This window comes from Euphorbia lathyris, chromosome 1, assembly GCF_963576675.1.
Source record: "Euphorbia lathyris chromosome 1, ddEupLath1.1, whole genome shotgun sequence".
Classification (NCBI taxonomy): Eukaryota; Viridiplantae; Streptophyta; class Magnoliopsida; order Malpighiales; family Euphorbiaceae; genus Euphorbia; species Euphorbia lathyris.
Window position 1 is genome coordinate 46208024 of NC_088910.1, and position 16077 is coordinate 46224100.

Consider the following 16077-nt stretch of genomic DNA (forward strand, 5'->3'; position numbering starts at 1 on the left):
TTTAGTTCGCATATGCGAAGCCTGGATGTGTTTTGAAGTTAATTCGCGAAGTGATATATAACAAAAAAGGGCAAACAACAACGGATTCTAACATTAAAATCATAACATTATCAAAATTTACAACAAAATTGCCGCAATAACAACATTAAAATCACAACAACAACAAAAATTACAACAAGATTGCTACAATAAATTCCTAACAAATCACTTCATAATACATAGGCTACTATTCACTAAGATTGCCACAATAAACTCCTAACAAATCACTTCATTATACATAGGCTACTTTTCACTACAGATGGATGGATGTCTCACGACACATAGGCGCTTGTTAACCACTGAGGAATGGACATGTTCCACGGTGTAGACTTTTATTTACAACTAATGGTTGGAAGTCCAGACATTTTTGAATGGATGTCTCTCATGGCACCCTAACACACCAGCTTCCAGGAATGAATATTACGTATTCAACCACTTTCAGAAAAATTTAATCGTGTTAATCAGAAAAAATGAAGATTTGGTTTCGCGAAACGATGATTCGCTAAGTATGCGAACATAAATGTGCAAGGAAGATGGTGATTTTACTTAGCGAAACAATTATTTTGCGACATCCGCGAGGAGGAATCAGCATTTCGCGAAGTGAAATCGAAAAATTTCTCCCCGAAGACCTCGCGATAACCGCATATGCTAAGTGGATTTATGGGGAAAACGCAGAAAAAACAGTATATACTTACATTTTTTGATGAACCCAATATGATAAACTGAGAAAAACGATGAAAATAACGTAGAACCACCATTTCTTCGAACGAGCAGGAAATGGAAGATGAAGAACCATGACTTCGTTTTCTAGGATTAGGAAGTTGCATAATCAAGAGATGAAGAGAGGAAGAAGAGAAATTCATTGTGATTTGGAGAAATGAAGCAGATTTCGTGCAATTTAAAGGAAGATAGGAAGATCAAAAGTCTTAGAATCATTAATGGAGGAGCTACCACCGTTTCGTGCAACCAAGGAGAAGAGGGGAGAGAACGTTCGCGTAAGGGAGGAAGTGGGAAGGTTAGGGGTATTAAGGGAAAGTCACACAAAATAAGTCTAGATATGTAGTAGGTTGAGTAAATGGGTTAAATATGTAAATGGGCCTCCCATTTGACCTAGTTTTGTAATTTTCCCTAGATTTTATTTTGGCTTAATACATACCCAGCCCCCTAAAGTTGTCCATTTTATTCATTTAACCCCTTCAACTTAAGGGACATCCTTTTAACCCCCTAAACTCCAAAAAAACGCTACTTTTAACCCCCTATTTTAGAATGCCGAGATATAATATTGTCCGTGTGTATCACGCGCGTGACACGTGTGTATCCTGAATTATCCAGCCCCCTAAAGTTGTCCATTTTGTTCATTTAACCCCCTCACCTCACGGGCCGCCCCTTTAACCCCCTAAACTCCAAAAAAATGCTACTTTTAACCCCATATTTTAGACTGCCGAAATATAATGTTGTCCGTGTGTATAATTTGCTCTTTTCTTTCCTACTTTCTTCTTTTGAAAGTCCTTAATATTGAAAAATTGCTATAAATATCATTTAGTCATCACTTCTCTTCCACTGTATTCTATACTTCATATCAAATCAGATTTTAACTCTTCCTTTGTATTGCCTTCCACTGTATCTATATACACTGTGGTCATAATTCATACAAAGTTAAAGCATTTTTTTACAATTCCAACGTGGATTGAGACCAAAAAAAGCACAAATTAAAAATTAGAAAGACACCAATTAAATCTTCTTTATCTCCAATGCCCGTACTTGAGTTGAAACTAGGATTTTTTTGGAGTTTAGGGGGTTAAAGGGTTGTCTCGTGAGGTGAGGGGGTTAAATGAACAAAATGGACAACTTTAGGGGGCTGTATGCATTTTTTTTACCGTTGGAGGCAAGAACAAAATCCTCCCACGCGCCTCCTGTGTTTGAGACACAAACGTTGACTAGGTCAATGCCACGTCGGGTGATAGGGGGTTAAAAGTAGCATTTTTTTGGAGTTTAGGGGGTTAAAAGGATGTCCCTTAAGTTGAAGAGGTTAAATGAATAAAATGGACAACTTTAAAGGGCTGGGTATGTATTAAGCCTTTTATTTTAGAAGCATCTAATAAAGCCTCAATACATCTCAAAAAAAATAAAAATAAAGCCTCAATACTGTAGGGTAACATTGTCCATCCATACGCACAAAAAAAAAAAAAAAAAAAACCATATATTCTTTGGCGAAAAATATAAAGCGCGATATTCGTAAAAATAAAATTCTCAAGTCAAATCTTTACTCCAAAAAAAAAAAATAGATTTTTTTGTTTTTTTTTTGAAGAAAAAATAAAATTAGAGATAAGAAACTAATAATTTTTTTTTTTGACGTGAGAACGAGTGTGCCACAGAATTTTTTTTTGAGTGTGCCACAGAATTTATGTAGTTGAAATACCAAATAATCTAATGTCAAACTATAATAAACTCAACTGGAATTGCAGAAAATTGATGAACAGAAAGTAAAATAGAATGGTTTGCAAGGCTAGGCCTAGCATTCCAGGAAATATTTTTGTCAGACTAGATTATTTTAGTTAGATCCGATGTTTGGATATCTGGAGGTAAGGGTGAATATAACTTTCAAGGTTGGATGTCAATTTTACCTCCACTACGTGTTAAATAAATAAATAATTTATGGGTTTTTGTAATTATTCTATATAGTTAGTTTTTTTGAAAGGATTACAGGGAATAAAACTTAAAATTAAGTGTTGAATGAATAAATGATGAATTTTAAGTGATTATTATTATAAATGGAGTTTAAAATAAGAGTGTGTGCAAACATTCGGTTCTTTTTTTTTTCATTGAGTGTGAGTATATAACTAATTTTTGGGACTTTTTAGCAGTTGAGATCGAATTCTTTATCAATTGGTTTGGTTGGAAGGTTTCATGTCCTCCCGAAATCTTCAAGAGTGCCAATTGAGCTATGGAAAATATGGTGTCAACAAAATTCTAGTAATTGAAAGAAGAGTTTCAACCTGCCCTTAGTTGCTACGCGACTTTGTAAACATTTTCTCCTGGTTGTGCCAACGGATGACAGGATGAAGTTGAATATTGACGCTGCTTGTAAACTGTGTCTGATTAGATTGGATTGGGAGACATTCTCCGCAACGCCTCTAGATCTTTTTGTTGTGCTTACGTGATCCCAAAAGACCGACATTTTTCCTCACAGGTGGCTGAGACACTAGATCTTCAGCCTGGAGATGGATGCAACGGAGGTAGTTCAAGTTGTTCCATCTTAATATACAAAATTTATCAGGTACAATCATTAACTCATGTTGTGGGTTATCTGATTTGATATTTCTATATCATTTGCTAAAATGTCAGCCATAAATAGATGTATCATATTTACATTTATAAAGTCTTATTCTTAGTTTTCCCTAAAATAAAATTAACATATTAGTCTAAAAGCAACCAATTTTAATACTTAAAATTAATAAAGTTTGGACTATTTATCAATATTTACCTTCGATTTCAAGTAAATGGATTCTAATTAAATTTAGGGTCATTTTGACCCTAGGAAGAAGATGAGGATGAAAACCAAGAAGATATCTACACTTGTACATAATACAGGCTGTGCTAAGTGATTAACCAATCTATCATGAATCATACTCAAAACGGTATAATCATACAATCTCTTATATATATATAATTCCAGCTTTGTGCTGTCAAATTAACTAATAGTAACCGAAGAAACATCCATCAAATGTGTACTTGAAAAACTTGGAAATCTCTTCTTTTTGGACCACAACCATGTCTTAGAAACTGAGAAGCTATCTCCTCCTCTGCTTCTACCTCTGATTTTCTTACCACCTTCATCATCATTAACATTCGGCAATGCTACTTGCAGATTCGAATCACCTACCACATACTCAACTGCACCCATTGAGTAACATCTTCTTGCACCCAAATTACATCTACTGCTTTCTTCTTCTTCTTCTCTTGTCTCTCTGCTACTTTCTCCCTCACATAAGCTTCTAAATTTGCCTAATCTCACTGAAAATACCCTCTTCATCTCCTCTGCTTTTGAACAATTAGAACACCCATTATCCCCTCCATCACTTGAAATTGAAAACCCATTTGAAATTTCCCTCAAAGATTCAAAATTGGAGAACGGGTTTTCAATGGGGAAGTTAGAGCTCAAAAGGGTACCTCTGCAAAGAGGGCAAGTGGAGTTTGAGAGAAGCCAAGTATCAATACAATCAATGTGGAAAGCATGGCTGCAATTTGGGAGCAATCTGAGTTTATCATTATCTGTAAATTCACACAAACAAACAGCACAATCAAATGGCTCCTTTGAACCTGTGATATCTTTGTAGTAAAATAAAGGTAGAGCATCAACAAAAGCTTGGTCTAGACCAGCATCATGCTGGCGAAAGAGGGTTTGAAGTTGTCTGTGAAGAGAATGAGAAGTTGAGGTTTCTAGGAATCTGTTGGAATGATAAATGGCTGAAAAATGTGGTCTTTTCATGAGCAATCTAACAAGCAGATGGAGGACACCAGAAACAAAGAAGATAATAGCTAGAATTGTAATGACTAAAAGAATTACAGGACTGATTCTGATTCTGTTAAATGATGAAGTGGGTTGCGGAGGTGAAAGAGGAGGAGGAGGAGGAGGGTTTATAAAAAAGCCATCTTTTCTCCTGATTTCACAGAGAAATCTGCCCATTCTTGCAGGTGCTTTGAAAAACATAAAAACAAGACAACTATTCACTTCTTCACATATGCTTTCTGAGCTGAAACAGCTTTACTCCTTTATAAAAGTTGTATGCTCTCAAAAAGACATTCTTGCTTGAATGAAAGAGATAGAAGGATCATGGGCAAGCTAAGAATATATTCTTTAAAGGAATTGAGTGTAGAGTGAGGAAATTATTGGGTCTAAGATGGGATTAAGAAGGTAAAGGGAACTCACTTTTTGAGGTTCTGTTTTAACTTGAAAATATGAAAGCTTTTATGTGCTGCAAATGCATTTAAGAGCAATCAGATTGCAGAGCACCTATCTTTATATTAAGAGTGCGTATAAGATTATTACCAGAAGAAAAAAATAAAAAAAAGGAGCTTAATTTGAGGCACACAATCTTCCTCCAAGAAATTACAACTTATGCGGTTAAGATGGAAATGAGTGGTTAAGACAATGATTTAGTGGTTATATGTGGAGTGAGAGATTATTGCTAAATGGTTTTCGTTTATTTAAGGGAGATTTTAGTATACGCCTCAACGAAGCAGGTGTGGTGTTATTAAATTTTCGGCAGACCGAGATGCAATCTGTAATTCCGGTCGGGACGGGCGGGCGTCACACGAACGAGCGAGCGCGCGTGTGGTATATTTGCTAAAAACCACTTAACACAATTTAAAGGCTTCTAAAGCCCAATTCTAAGTGCTTTTGATAGCAAAGTGCTTAAAGACAAATATACCCCACACTTTCAAAGCCATTTTTATTCAACACCAAAACCATTTTTCTAACAGTTCTGATACCAATTATAATAACTTGATCCAAAGTAGATATTATTTGTTTGATCCAAATTCAATATTTTGGACCTACGAACTTTAAAATACATCTACATAAATTATAAACCCACCTTACTTATAAACCTCAATCTCTCCCCCTATTTCGGAATGCTAAATAGGGATAATAAAGGACAGGAAGAGTCTTCTTAAGGCCTACTCATGTCCTTCTCATTCATGCTTCAAATGCATATAATTAAAGAATTGAATAAAAACACATTTGCAAAATGGGAAATGATTGATTTATAGGTCCACCATCGCCACTCAACCTTGTGTGGCTTCGCTTCTATCTTTATTAATCAAAATGATTACCCTTCAATTATGGTTTATGGTATCATTTTCTGTTAATTGCGGAAAATCTCCGTCAATCTTGGTAACCTACCTCTCTTACAAACAATTACTACTCCCTCCACAATTACTAGTATTAGCTTAAATCAGCTTTTAGAATTTGGAATATGTTGTGTATAACAATTCCACATAAGCATGCACTAAGCACAACCTAATTATGCTTGCTTCCACTACAGAAATTTGTACTAATTTGACAACCCCCATGTTGGTGGGTATATTCAAACTCACTAATCCATCCTCCAAATAACTAACTAACTCCATATAATGATATGGAATGGCACTTTGGTCTGCCAGAACACCTGGAATTTTATCCAGAGGCGGATTCAAAAGGGTCGCATGATTTGGTGGTGTAATGAATCAGTCCCAAGTAAATTGTGTTTGGATAAAAGTCCAATCAATGAACGGTCTAAGGATAGTGATGGGACTATGAATGGGTTGAATCTCACATTACAAATAGAGAGTGAGTGACTATGAACTATTAGTAAGATGAATTTCTAATACATGTAGATGCATTTTAAATCTATGAAATCCAAAACGTTGAATTTTGATTAAAGTCGACAATATTTACATGAGAGTAGACCAAGTTGTTATGTGTGGTGGAGCCAACCTCTCTTTATTGAGAGTGCAAATTTCAAATCGGGCTCATAAGGATTGAACTGCTTTTATTATTATTATCAATATTATTATTATTTCAAGCCAAGTCAAAATAACGTTCGTTTTAACTAAGGTTTGGTTGAGTGCTTTGAGTAATCATACAATTGAAATGGTGATAGTAGGCAAAGGGCGGCAACCATCACGCCTCTCAGTGGGTGGTTCTAATGGTTGGTGTATACCGACACCTCCAATCGCCCATGCATCCGCCTCTAGTGAGATCCATTGACTCCTAGTTTCAAGGTTGTACAAAACTAAGTGAAAAATTGAAACCACATTGAAATATAAATTAACCAAAACCGATGATCAAGTTATGGTTTTTTATTTTAAAATTTGATGGTTAGCCAAAATCGAAAAATAAACCGATTATATATATATATATATTTTTTTTTGAAACAATATATATATATAATTTTAATTATCCATATATTAATAAATATATATATTTATAATTAACTTTTAGAAGTTAAGAATATTAAAAAAACTCAAACTTATTTATTTAAGTGATTTTTAATAATTGATTTTTAATTTTAAGTTTTTTTATTTAATATTTAAATAATTATATATTAATTTTAAAATGAATAGTTATAAATTATAAGTTAATTGTTACATAAAAAAGTCACTAATAGTTAATCAATAGAAGTAATAGGATGTTTTCAAAACCAAAAAAAAAAAAAAAAAAGCTAGCTGATATACGATTAAACTAACTCCAACGGATTGATTAATATAGATTTTTGTTAATGAATTCGTACCTATCCATATATTAATACACATTACCATAATACTCTAAAAATTATTTCAGATATTCTGAAATTTTTATAAAAAAACATTCATAATTTCTAGATATTTAAAAACATTTTCTGTTAATTTAAACTGATTTTAAAATATTCCAAAAATAAATATTAGGGTAAATTCCAAAAAAAATCTCTGTGATTTGATGTTCTTCCAAAAAAAAACTCTTGTGGTTTGTTAATACAAAAAAAAAGGATTGTGGTTTGCGCCGTTACCCGAAAAACGGAAAATGGCTTAACGGTGTTAAAATGCTGACGTGGCACATGGGTAAAGTTGGAAATTCAAATTTTTTTTATTTTTTTATTTTTTTCCCTCTCTCTGTCCTCCTCCTTCTTCTTCTTCCTCCTACTTCTTCTTCTTCTTCTTCTTCCTCCTTCTTCTTTTTTTCTTCTATTCTTTTTTTTTAATTTCCGATTTCCGAAGAAATCTGAAAATTTCCAAAATCTGGATTTCCAGATTTTGGAAATTTCCAGATTTCTTCGGAAATCTGGAAATCCAGATTTCCAGAAATCTGGAATTTTCTAGATTTCTGAAAATTTTCCAGAAATCTGGAAATTTTCGAAACTTAAAAAAAAAGAAAAAAAAGGTAGAAGAAGAAGGAGGAAGAAGAAGAAGGAGGAGGAGAGAAGAAGAAGAAGGAGGAGGAGGAGAGAAGAAGAAGAAGGAAGAAGAAAGAAGAGGAGAGAAGAAGAAGAAGGAAGAGGAGAGAAGAAGAAGAAGGAAGAAGAAGAAGGAGCAAGGAGAAGAAGAAGGAAGAAGAAGAAGAGGAGAGAGAGAGGGATAAAAAAAATAAAAAAAAATTCGAATTTCCAACTTTACCTCTGTGCCACGTCAGCATTTTTAACACCGTTAAGCCATTTTTTATTTTTCGGGTAACGGCGCAAACCACAGTCCTTTTTTTGTATTAACAAACCACAATGGTTTTTTTGGAAGAACATCAAACCACATGGGTTTTTTTTGGAATTTACCCTAAATATTATGTATGTCTAAATTTTTTACAAAATACACTAAGAAATCATAAAAATTGTAAAGAAGGGTTTGAAAAAAATTGGAGGAAAAACAAACACCAGAAGCAGCCCCACATGCTTAGCATGTGCATGTGGGACCCATTTGCGTGGATTGGCCTTTGGTCACCACGATTCACGATGTATAGGCACATGTGCCACACACGGGACATGTGGAGGATGCCTATTAGGCGTGTGCTGTCCAAATGGGGTGCATGGGAACCAGACGTTGCGTTCCCGCCGTCCGTTGGTCCTACAAATTCATCCAATCTAGGGTTTTGGGGGACTTTGGTCATGTTGGTGAAGTTCGTTTGTTCATATGCTGAACATAAACTAGGGTTTGAGGTATGCATACTCTCGACTGAGACTAAAACGCGCACTATTCTAAATCTGAAAATCCTAAATCGCAAATATTGAAAGTTATATGTTGTTCCAATACCATTTTCACTAAAAGTAGTCTGAGAAACACTTATACATGCCTAATAAACACAGATCTAATACAAATATCAATCATGGCATGTAAAAACTACATTTTTCTCCTTATTTAAAGATGAAAACTGACTAAATACGAAATTTATGTCTTTGAGCTTTTAGTTCATTCCGTTCCAGAACATGGTATCAGAGCCAATTTGACGAAGTGGATATTCTACCCTTACCTAACCACCCTTTTCGCTTATTGTCGCACCCTTTTGGACAATATCGCCCTTCTCATTTTTCATTGGAAAATCTCAAATTCTCTCTAGCTCGTGGCTAGTCGCTGATTTCAGGAAAAATGGATTCGAAAACTCCGGAGAAGGACGATTTCGAAGACGAGGTAAGCAACTAATCCTAAAACAATTGAAATTTAACGAATTGAAATAAAAAACGAAATATTTTTTTTTGTTGAATTTTGCGAAAACGGGTGGTGTACCCATTTTTCCCGAGAAAAAACGGTTGTCGGACCCGTTTTTTCTAGGGAAAAACGGGTCCGACACTCGTTTTCCCTAGGGGAAAACTTGTGGCCTACCCGTTTTCCTTTAGAGAAAACGGGTCTGGTTTTATCCCAGGTGAAACCTAGGTCCGGACCCGTTTTCCCTTGGGGAAAACGGGCAGGCCACTCGTTTTCCTCTAGGGAAAACGAGTGAGGAACCCGTTTTCCCTAGAGGAAAACGGGTTCTGGACCCGTTTTCCCTAGGGAAAAACGGGTCCACCACTCGTTTTTCTTTATCAAAAAACGGGTGGTATTAATTATATTTTTTTTATAAATAATATTAATAAAAATTCTAGTTAAATTATATAAATTATGAATTTAAAATATACTTTATAATTTTTTGAATTGTCAATTTCAGAATATATACGGGACAATATTTAATGTTTTGATATACTATAATTTATTAATTTGCATAGCTTAGTATGTAAATCATAATTATTATAAATGATACGTTAATAATTATCATTTACGTAAATTTATCTAGTTTTCATTCATCTGGCTGCAGTCTCCTCTACTAGCAATACCTAAGTACCGATATAAGTATGCTAGTGCAGCTGAGCCCCATGAGTAGCCACTCACCGTATCTGCCCCATCCTGCACCTCCAGTAAACACGCGGGCCGGATCCGGTTACCACTCTTATCTACAAACAACGTGGATCCCAACATAAGCCACATCCAACCAATCGCCTCAGTCTCTGGAACCCGTCCGACACTACAAAAATCGACGATGGAACTAGCACGTATACCACCAGACTGGTAATGACTAATCAGCAACTCATCGCCAAACACCCCGAACAAATCGCAAACAGCCTCCTGAAGCTCATCCGTACCCAAGTCAGCAGTCACCATATCCCCCTGCACTGGGATACGCAAAATCTGCCACACATCATGCATCATAATGGTCATCTCACCAAAAGGCATGTGAAATGATGTCGTGTCTGCCTGCCAACGCTCTACAAAAGCATATATCAGAGCCGCGTCGATGTGAGGGTACATGATAGATGGTAGATGTGCCAATGCAGTTGCTTGTAGTAGCGCCTTTGTCTCCTCAGAAGTTGAATTGAACCATTTCACCAGCGTACTGCAGTACCCTGATCTCGTTTGACACCTGAGGACGCTCCTCTTCTGCCCTCTCCAGATACCAACTGATACATGTCCTAGGAAACTGGGAATCACAGAACCATCAACAGGACCCCCGGGGACCTCTTCCTTAACTACCCAATCGTCATCACGAGCATCCCTCGAGCGCTTGGATGTACAAGCTGAAATTATATTAAACGTATTACATTTTAACTTTTGAAATGTTAATAAAAAGTAGGTATATAGAAATAATAAAGCATAATAAATAATACAAATTATTTATCGGATGACGACGACGACCCAGCAGCAATAAAACGTCCGTCCCGACCCCTCGTGACATACACAGAGGGGGCCATATGACCTTGTCGAGGAGGCACTGATACAGCTATGTCCATCGGATCATCAGCAACATCATGATGATGAACTCCAAAACTCTCAGCACTCTGCTGCTGAAATGCAGCACGCTCAGCATCTTCCTGCGCCCGTAATGCTTGCTCAATCGACCTCATAGGTATCCGAAGTCTCCGAACGGATGCAGTCACACCACGTCTAGTTGGATGTCGAGGTCCGGACCCATCGTCAGAATCCCTTGAAGTCTGAAAAATAACCAGGAAATCAAATTAATTATACGTTTAAATAAATTGATATAATATTAAAACCTAAATGAAATCTACGTTTCGGAAAATTAATACCTAAAATTAAACATCAAAAAATTAATTCTACGTTTAAATTAATTGATATTATCTTTTTTTTCTATCTCGGGTTCAATACGGTTGGTAAGTTATCTAAATGAAATCTACGTTCCGGAAAATTAATACCTAAAATTAAACATCAAAAAATTAATTCTACGTTTAAATTAATTGATATTATCTTTTTTTTCTATCTCGGGTTCAATACGGTCGGTAAGTTATCTAAATGAAATCTACGTTCCGAAAAATTAATACCTAAAATTAAACATCAAAAAATTAATTCTACGTTTAAATTAATTGATATTATCTTTTTTTTCTATCTCGGGTTCAATACGGTCGGTAAGTTATCTAAATGAAATCTACGTTCCGGAAAATTAATACCTAAAATTCAACATCAAAAAATTAATTCTACGTTTAAATTAATTGATATTATCCTTTTTTTTCTATCTCGGGTTCAATACGGTCGGTAAGTTATCTAAATGAAATCTACGTTCTGAAAAATTAATACCTAAAATTCAACATCAAAAAATTAATCCTACGTTTAAATTAATTGATATTATCTTTTTTTTCTATCTCGGGTTCAATACGGTCGGTAAGTTATGTAAATGAAATCTACGTTCCGAAAAATTAATACCTAAAATTCAACATCAAAAAATTAATCCTACGTTTAAATTAATTGATATTATCTTTTTTTTCTATCTCGGGTTCAATACGGTCGGTAAGTTATCTAAATGAAATCTACGTTCCGGAAAATTAATACCTAAAATTAAACATCAAAAAATTAATTCTACGTTTAAATTAATTGATATTATCTTTTTTTTCTATCTCGCGTTCAATACGGTCGGTAAGTTATCTAAATGAAATCTACGTTCCGAAAAATTAATACCTAAAATTTAACATCAAAAAATTAATTCTACGTTTAAATTAATTGATATTATCTTTTTTTTCTATCTCGGGTTCAATACGGTCGGTAAGTTATCTAAATAAAATCTACATTCCGAAAAATTAATACCTAAAATTCAACATCAAAAAATTAATTCTACGTTTAAATTAATTGATATTATCCTTTTTTTCTATCTCGGGTTCAATACGGTCTGTAAGTTATCTAAAGGAAATCTACGTTCCGGAAAATTAATACCTAAAATTAAACATCAAAAAATTAATTCTACGTTTAAATTAATTGATATTATTTTTTTCTATCTCGGGTTCAATACGGTCGGTAAGTTATCTAAATGAAATCTACGTTCTGAAAAATTAATACCTAAAATTAAACATCAAAAACTTAATTCTACGTTTAAATTAATTCATCATATTTTATTTTTTTCTATATATTTAAAAAAAAAATAGGCCAAAACGGGTAGGCAACCCGGTTAGGCCTGGGCCACGAGTTTCTCCTAGGGAGAAACTCGTGGGCTGCCCGTTTCTCTCTAGGAGAAACGGGCGGCGGACGCGCCAAATCTCGTCCGCCGCCCGTTTCTCCTAGAGAGAAACGGGCAGCCCACGAGATTCTCCCTAGGAGAATCTCGTGGCCCACCCGGTTAAGCCTAGGGCCGAACCGGGTTGCCTGCCCGTTTAGGCAATCTTCAACGAGTTCCGTCTCTGATCCGGAGACGGAACTCGTTCAAATCGAAATTCTTGAAAAAAAAAACTCAGAAAACGAAACTAACCTGTTCATGTGTTTGCTGTTTTCCTTTTTTTTCTTTCGGAGGCATGATTTTGATTCGTGTTTTTCTTCGGGTTTTTGGAAATCCTTTGAGTTTTGAGAGAATTTGAGTTTTTGGTAATGAAAAATGAAAAGGGCATAAATGTCCAATAGAGTGCAACAAAAATTATGACTACTCCTCCGATCCCTTCATGAGCTCACATTTAATCATTTCTAAAAAAACAAATTGTGTTTATATTGGCATGGATGTGATGAATGATGATGGTATAAAGAGAAGTTTGCAAATGAGGACAAAAGCTAATGGGGTAGGTCACGTGTAAATTTCGTAGGAAGCATGGCACTATAATAAGCCTCTTGATTGTGGCCCCTCGAGCAGGTTATGATGACTATGACTAACCATTTTGAGATGTGGGTTTGACATTTTCATGTGATCATTATCTGTTTTGTACCCAAACTAACCAACTCAATCTTTTGGGTTCCTTAAGATTGGACTCATAATTATATCTTTTTGTCTTTAAGGTTATGGTCATTCACCCCTCACGAGACCATAACCACCCATTTCTGAATTGTTACATTTCATTATATATTTTTTCAGGACTTGTTTCCCAATTCAGTCTGTTTTCATTTCAGATAATAATGAATCCTTTCTCTTACCTCTTAATTTTGTTCTTATGCACCATACCCCATACCCATCTATTCAAATTTACCATATGGATTGCTTTCTATTATAATCAGCACCATGTGGATTTTTATGGGACTCCTGGACTTGCTCCACATAGCAACCATATTGATCATCATAGAATGACGCGGTTTGAACGTAAGCACAACACTTGCAGTCGATATTATGTTCGTCGCTATGAATAAACTGAACATAGCCATCGTCGTAGCATCTAAAGACGGTGTACCAATGGACCCACAATCCGGTTGCACTTATTGTAAAATGTCGATCTCGATTGAAACCACCAAAATACACCGGTATCGTAGCATCCCTTGCATCTTCGTATGCTGTCCTCGTCATGGTTCGATTGCTTTGCACCTATTGATATTCAGAGGCATTCTCCGTGGATAATAGAAAAAATGATTAAATCAAATTTATTATGAAAATAAAGCGAATAAAATTGCATAAAGTAAGAGCATGGAAAAATAATAAACTAAATTGAAAAGCTGAGTGTGAGAGAAAAAAAAACGTGTGTGATGGGTTTTGCAATTTTTGGCTAAGCTAAAAACAAAATGTCCCACTGGGCATGCCAAAAATTGTTAGCGATAGCTAATAAATTTTGGTAAAGTGGAAGTGGGGCGAAAAAATAAATGTGATATGAAAAAGTTACGGAAGAAAATAGACAAAAAAAAGAGTTCTAAATTTTTTGGCAAAGCTTAAAAATAGGTCCCACTGGGTGTGCCAAAAATTGTTAGCAATATTTTGCGAATATGCTAATTTCAACCTTGTCACGTGTGGTTAGGGTGCGGGCGTACCAGAGAAATTATTTCTCAATTATGAAAGACGGTTAAGTTTATGAAATTTGCGCACCAAAACTTGAAATCTAATTGAAGCGATTGGCGAGGGACGCAAGGATTGAAAAAGTCCCTCTTGGGTCTCTAGCGCCGTTATAAAAACTTTGCTAGATTAATTATTTTATTTAAGCTAAGCGTATGAATTGAAGACGTGTAAAATAAAGAAATTGAAAGTACGAAATTGACACGAGATTTGGTGAAAAAATTAGTATTTATTGATTTGATATGTTCAACAAGCATGAAATTAGATAATGAATTACAATTGAAAAATTTCTATACTAAACATATAGACAATCAATTGAATTGGGAAAAGACAAATCAATACAAAGAATTGAAATGCAATTAAAATAAAATTAAAATTCAACGACAAACTCGGAGCCACAATAGCTATCTCGGCTGGACGTTGAATTTTGATGTCGGCTTGAGGTTCTTGGAGCAATGCGGTCGGTCGGGCCCGTATGGTGTACGATCTTGGCAATGTCAAAACGTGTGGTAGGCAAATGGGGCAGATTTAACCTTTGACTTTGGTGGGCTCGTTTGAGTGCTTAAGAATACGGAATTGGACGAGTAAATAGGCTAAATTTAACTTCGGGAGGTCAAGAACAAACTTCTATAAGGGATCGAAGGCTAAAACGTACTCTAAATAGACGAAATTGGGAGTTGAAAATAACTGGACGAATCTGGGAAATTCTGGAAACAGAATATCTAAAAGAATTTGAGCTGTAAAGATTGGCTTGTAACTATAGTTTCTGAGCACGGAATTGGGAAAATAAATATACTGGATTTAAATTCAAGACGTCAGGAACAACTTTGTTGAAGGGATCGAAAGCAAAATATGAATTTAAATGGACGAAATCGGGCTTTGAAAGTACTTGGACGAATCTAGAAAATTAATTTGAAAACAGAATTCTAGCTATGAATTGAGCAAATTAAAGGCTTGAGAATGCTAAATTGAATTGAAAAAACTTGGAAAGAGGCTATTGGAACTTGGATTAAAGCTAAAGGAAGCTAAAAAAAGGAATTAAAACTAAGAACTTGAAGAACAAAAAGAAGAACTTGAAGAACTAAGAACAAAAGGAACTAGAGATTAAGCATTGGAGCTTTGAGAGGGGGTTTTTGTTGTGTTGAGTGTGTGATTTTTTATGAAGGGGAGGGGGTCTATTTATAGTTTTTTAGAGTGGCGTTTTGGTAATTATTTAGTGGTATTTTGGTAATTATTGGTCAACTACCCCTTATTTTTCTCTCTAACCTTGCCCACTACCTTGCCACATCATCAACTTCCTCAACTTCTTCCAACTACCACTAACCTCCACTAAGTTCCATGCCACATCACTCCACTACCTTGTGGTTTAGAGAAAATCTTAAGGTTTGGGCCTAGATGTGGGGATGGGGCTAAGCTTGTAGGCTAGCCCGTGGCTGTGTCCGGATGCGTTCTGAGAAATCGGTGATCGACAACGGGCTTCGGGCGAGAACTGACCTCTAATTCGCCGAGAGAAAGAACACGCCCCGCGTAAGTCTAGCTACGCCCTGCGTAGTGCAGCTTCTGAACCTGATGCGTCTTGTTGATGCGTTTTACGCGTGGCGTAAAGTAAGGTACGCCCCACGTAGTGGAGCCTTTGAAGTGGAACGTCTTCGGATGGATGGTATACGCTCTGCGTATAGGAAGGCACGCCCCGCGTGTTTGTGCTTCTGATCCTGGAGCGCCTTGTCGATGCGTTTTACGCGTGGCGTAAAGTAAGGTACGCCCCGCGTGGTGGAGTCTCTGAAGTCTAACTTCTCCGGGTGCCTGATCTATGCCTCGCGTAT

The 16077-nt window shown here is 35.8% G+C and overlaps 1 protein-coding gene and 1 long non-coding RNA gene across 2 annotated transcripts; both read right to left on the reverse strand.

Annotated features, from left to right (window-relative positions):
* Positions 1-3528: 3528 nt before the first annotated feature.
* On the reverse strand, positions 3529-5155 carry LOC136235546 (RING-H2 finger protein ATL46-like). The gene has a single exon (XM_066025319.1). The coding sequence runs from the start codon at positions 4748-4750 to the stop codon at positions 3731-3733; it is 1020 nt and encodes a 339-aa protein (XP_065881391.1). The 5' UTR covers positions 4751-5155; the 3' UTR covers positions 3529-3730.
* A 5440-nt stretch (positions 5156-10595) lies between these two features.
* On the reverse strand, positions 10596-12948 carry LOC136235605 (uncharacterized). Its single transcript, XR_010691831.1, has 2 exons — positions 12764-12948; positions 10596-11003 (listed from the first exon to the last, which is right to left on the reverse strand). It is a non-coding gene; the product is annotated as an uncharacterized lncRNA (long non-coding RNA).
* Between the last annotated feature and the right edge of the window lie 3129 nt (positions 12949-16077).

What these genes read in the sequence shown, in the direction of transcription:
- LOC136235546 (XM_066025319.1), bottom strand. Translation starts at nt 4,750, where the DNA reads ATGTTTTTCAAAGCACCTGCAAGAATGGGCAGATTTCTCTGTGAAATC.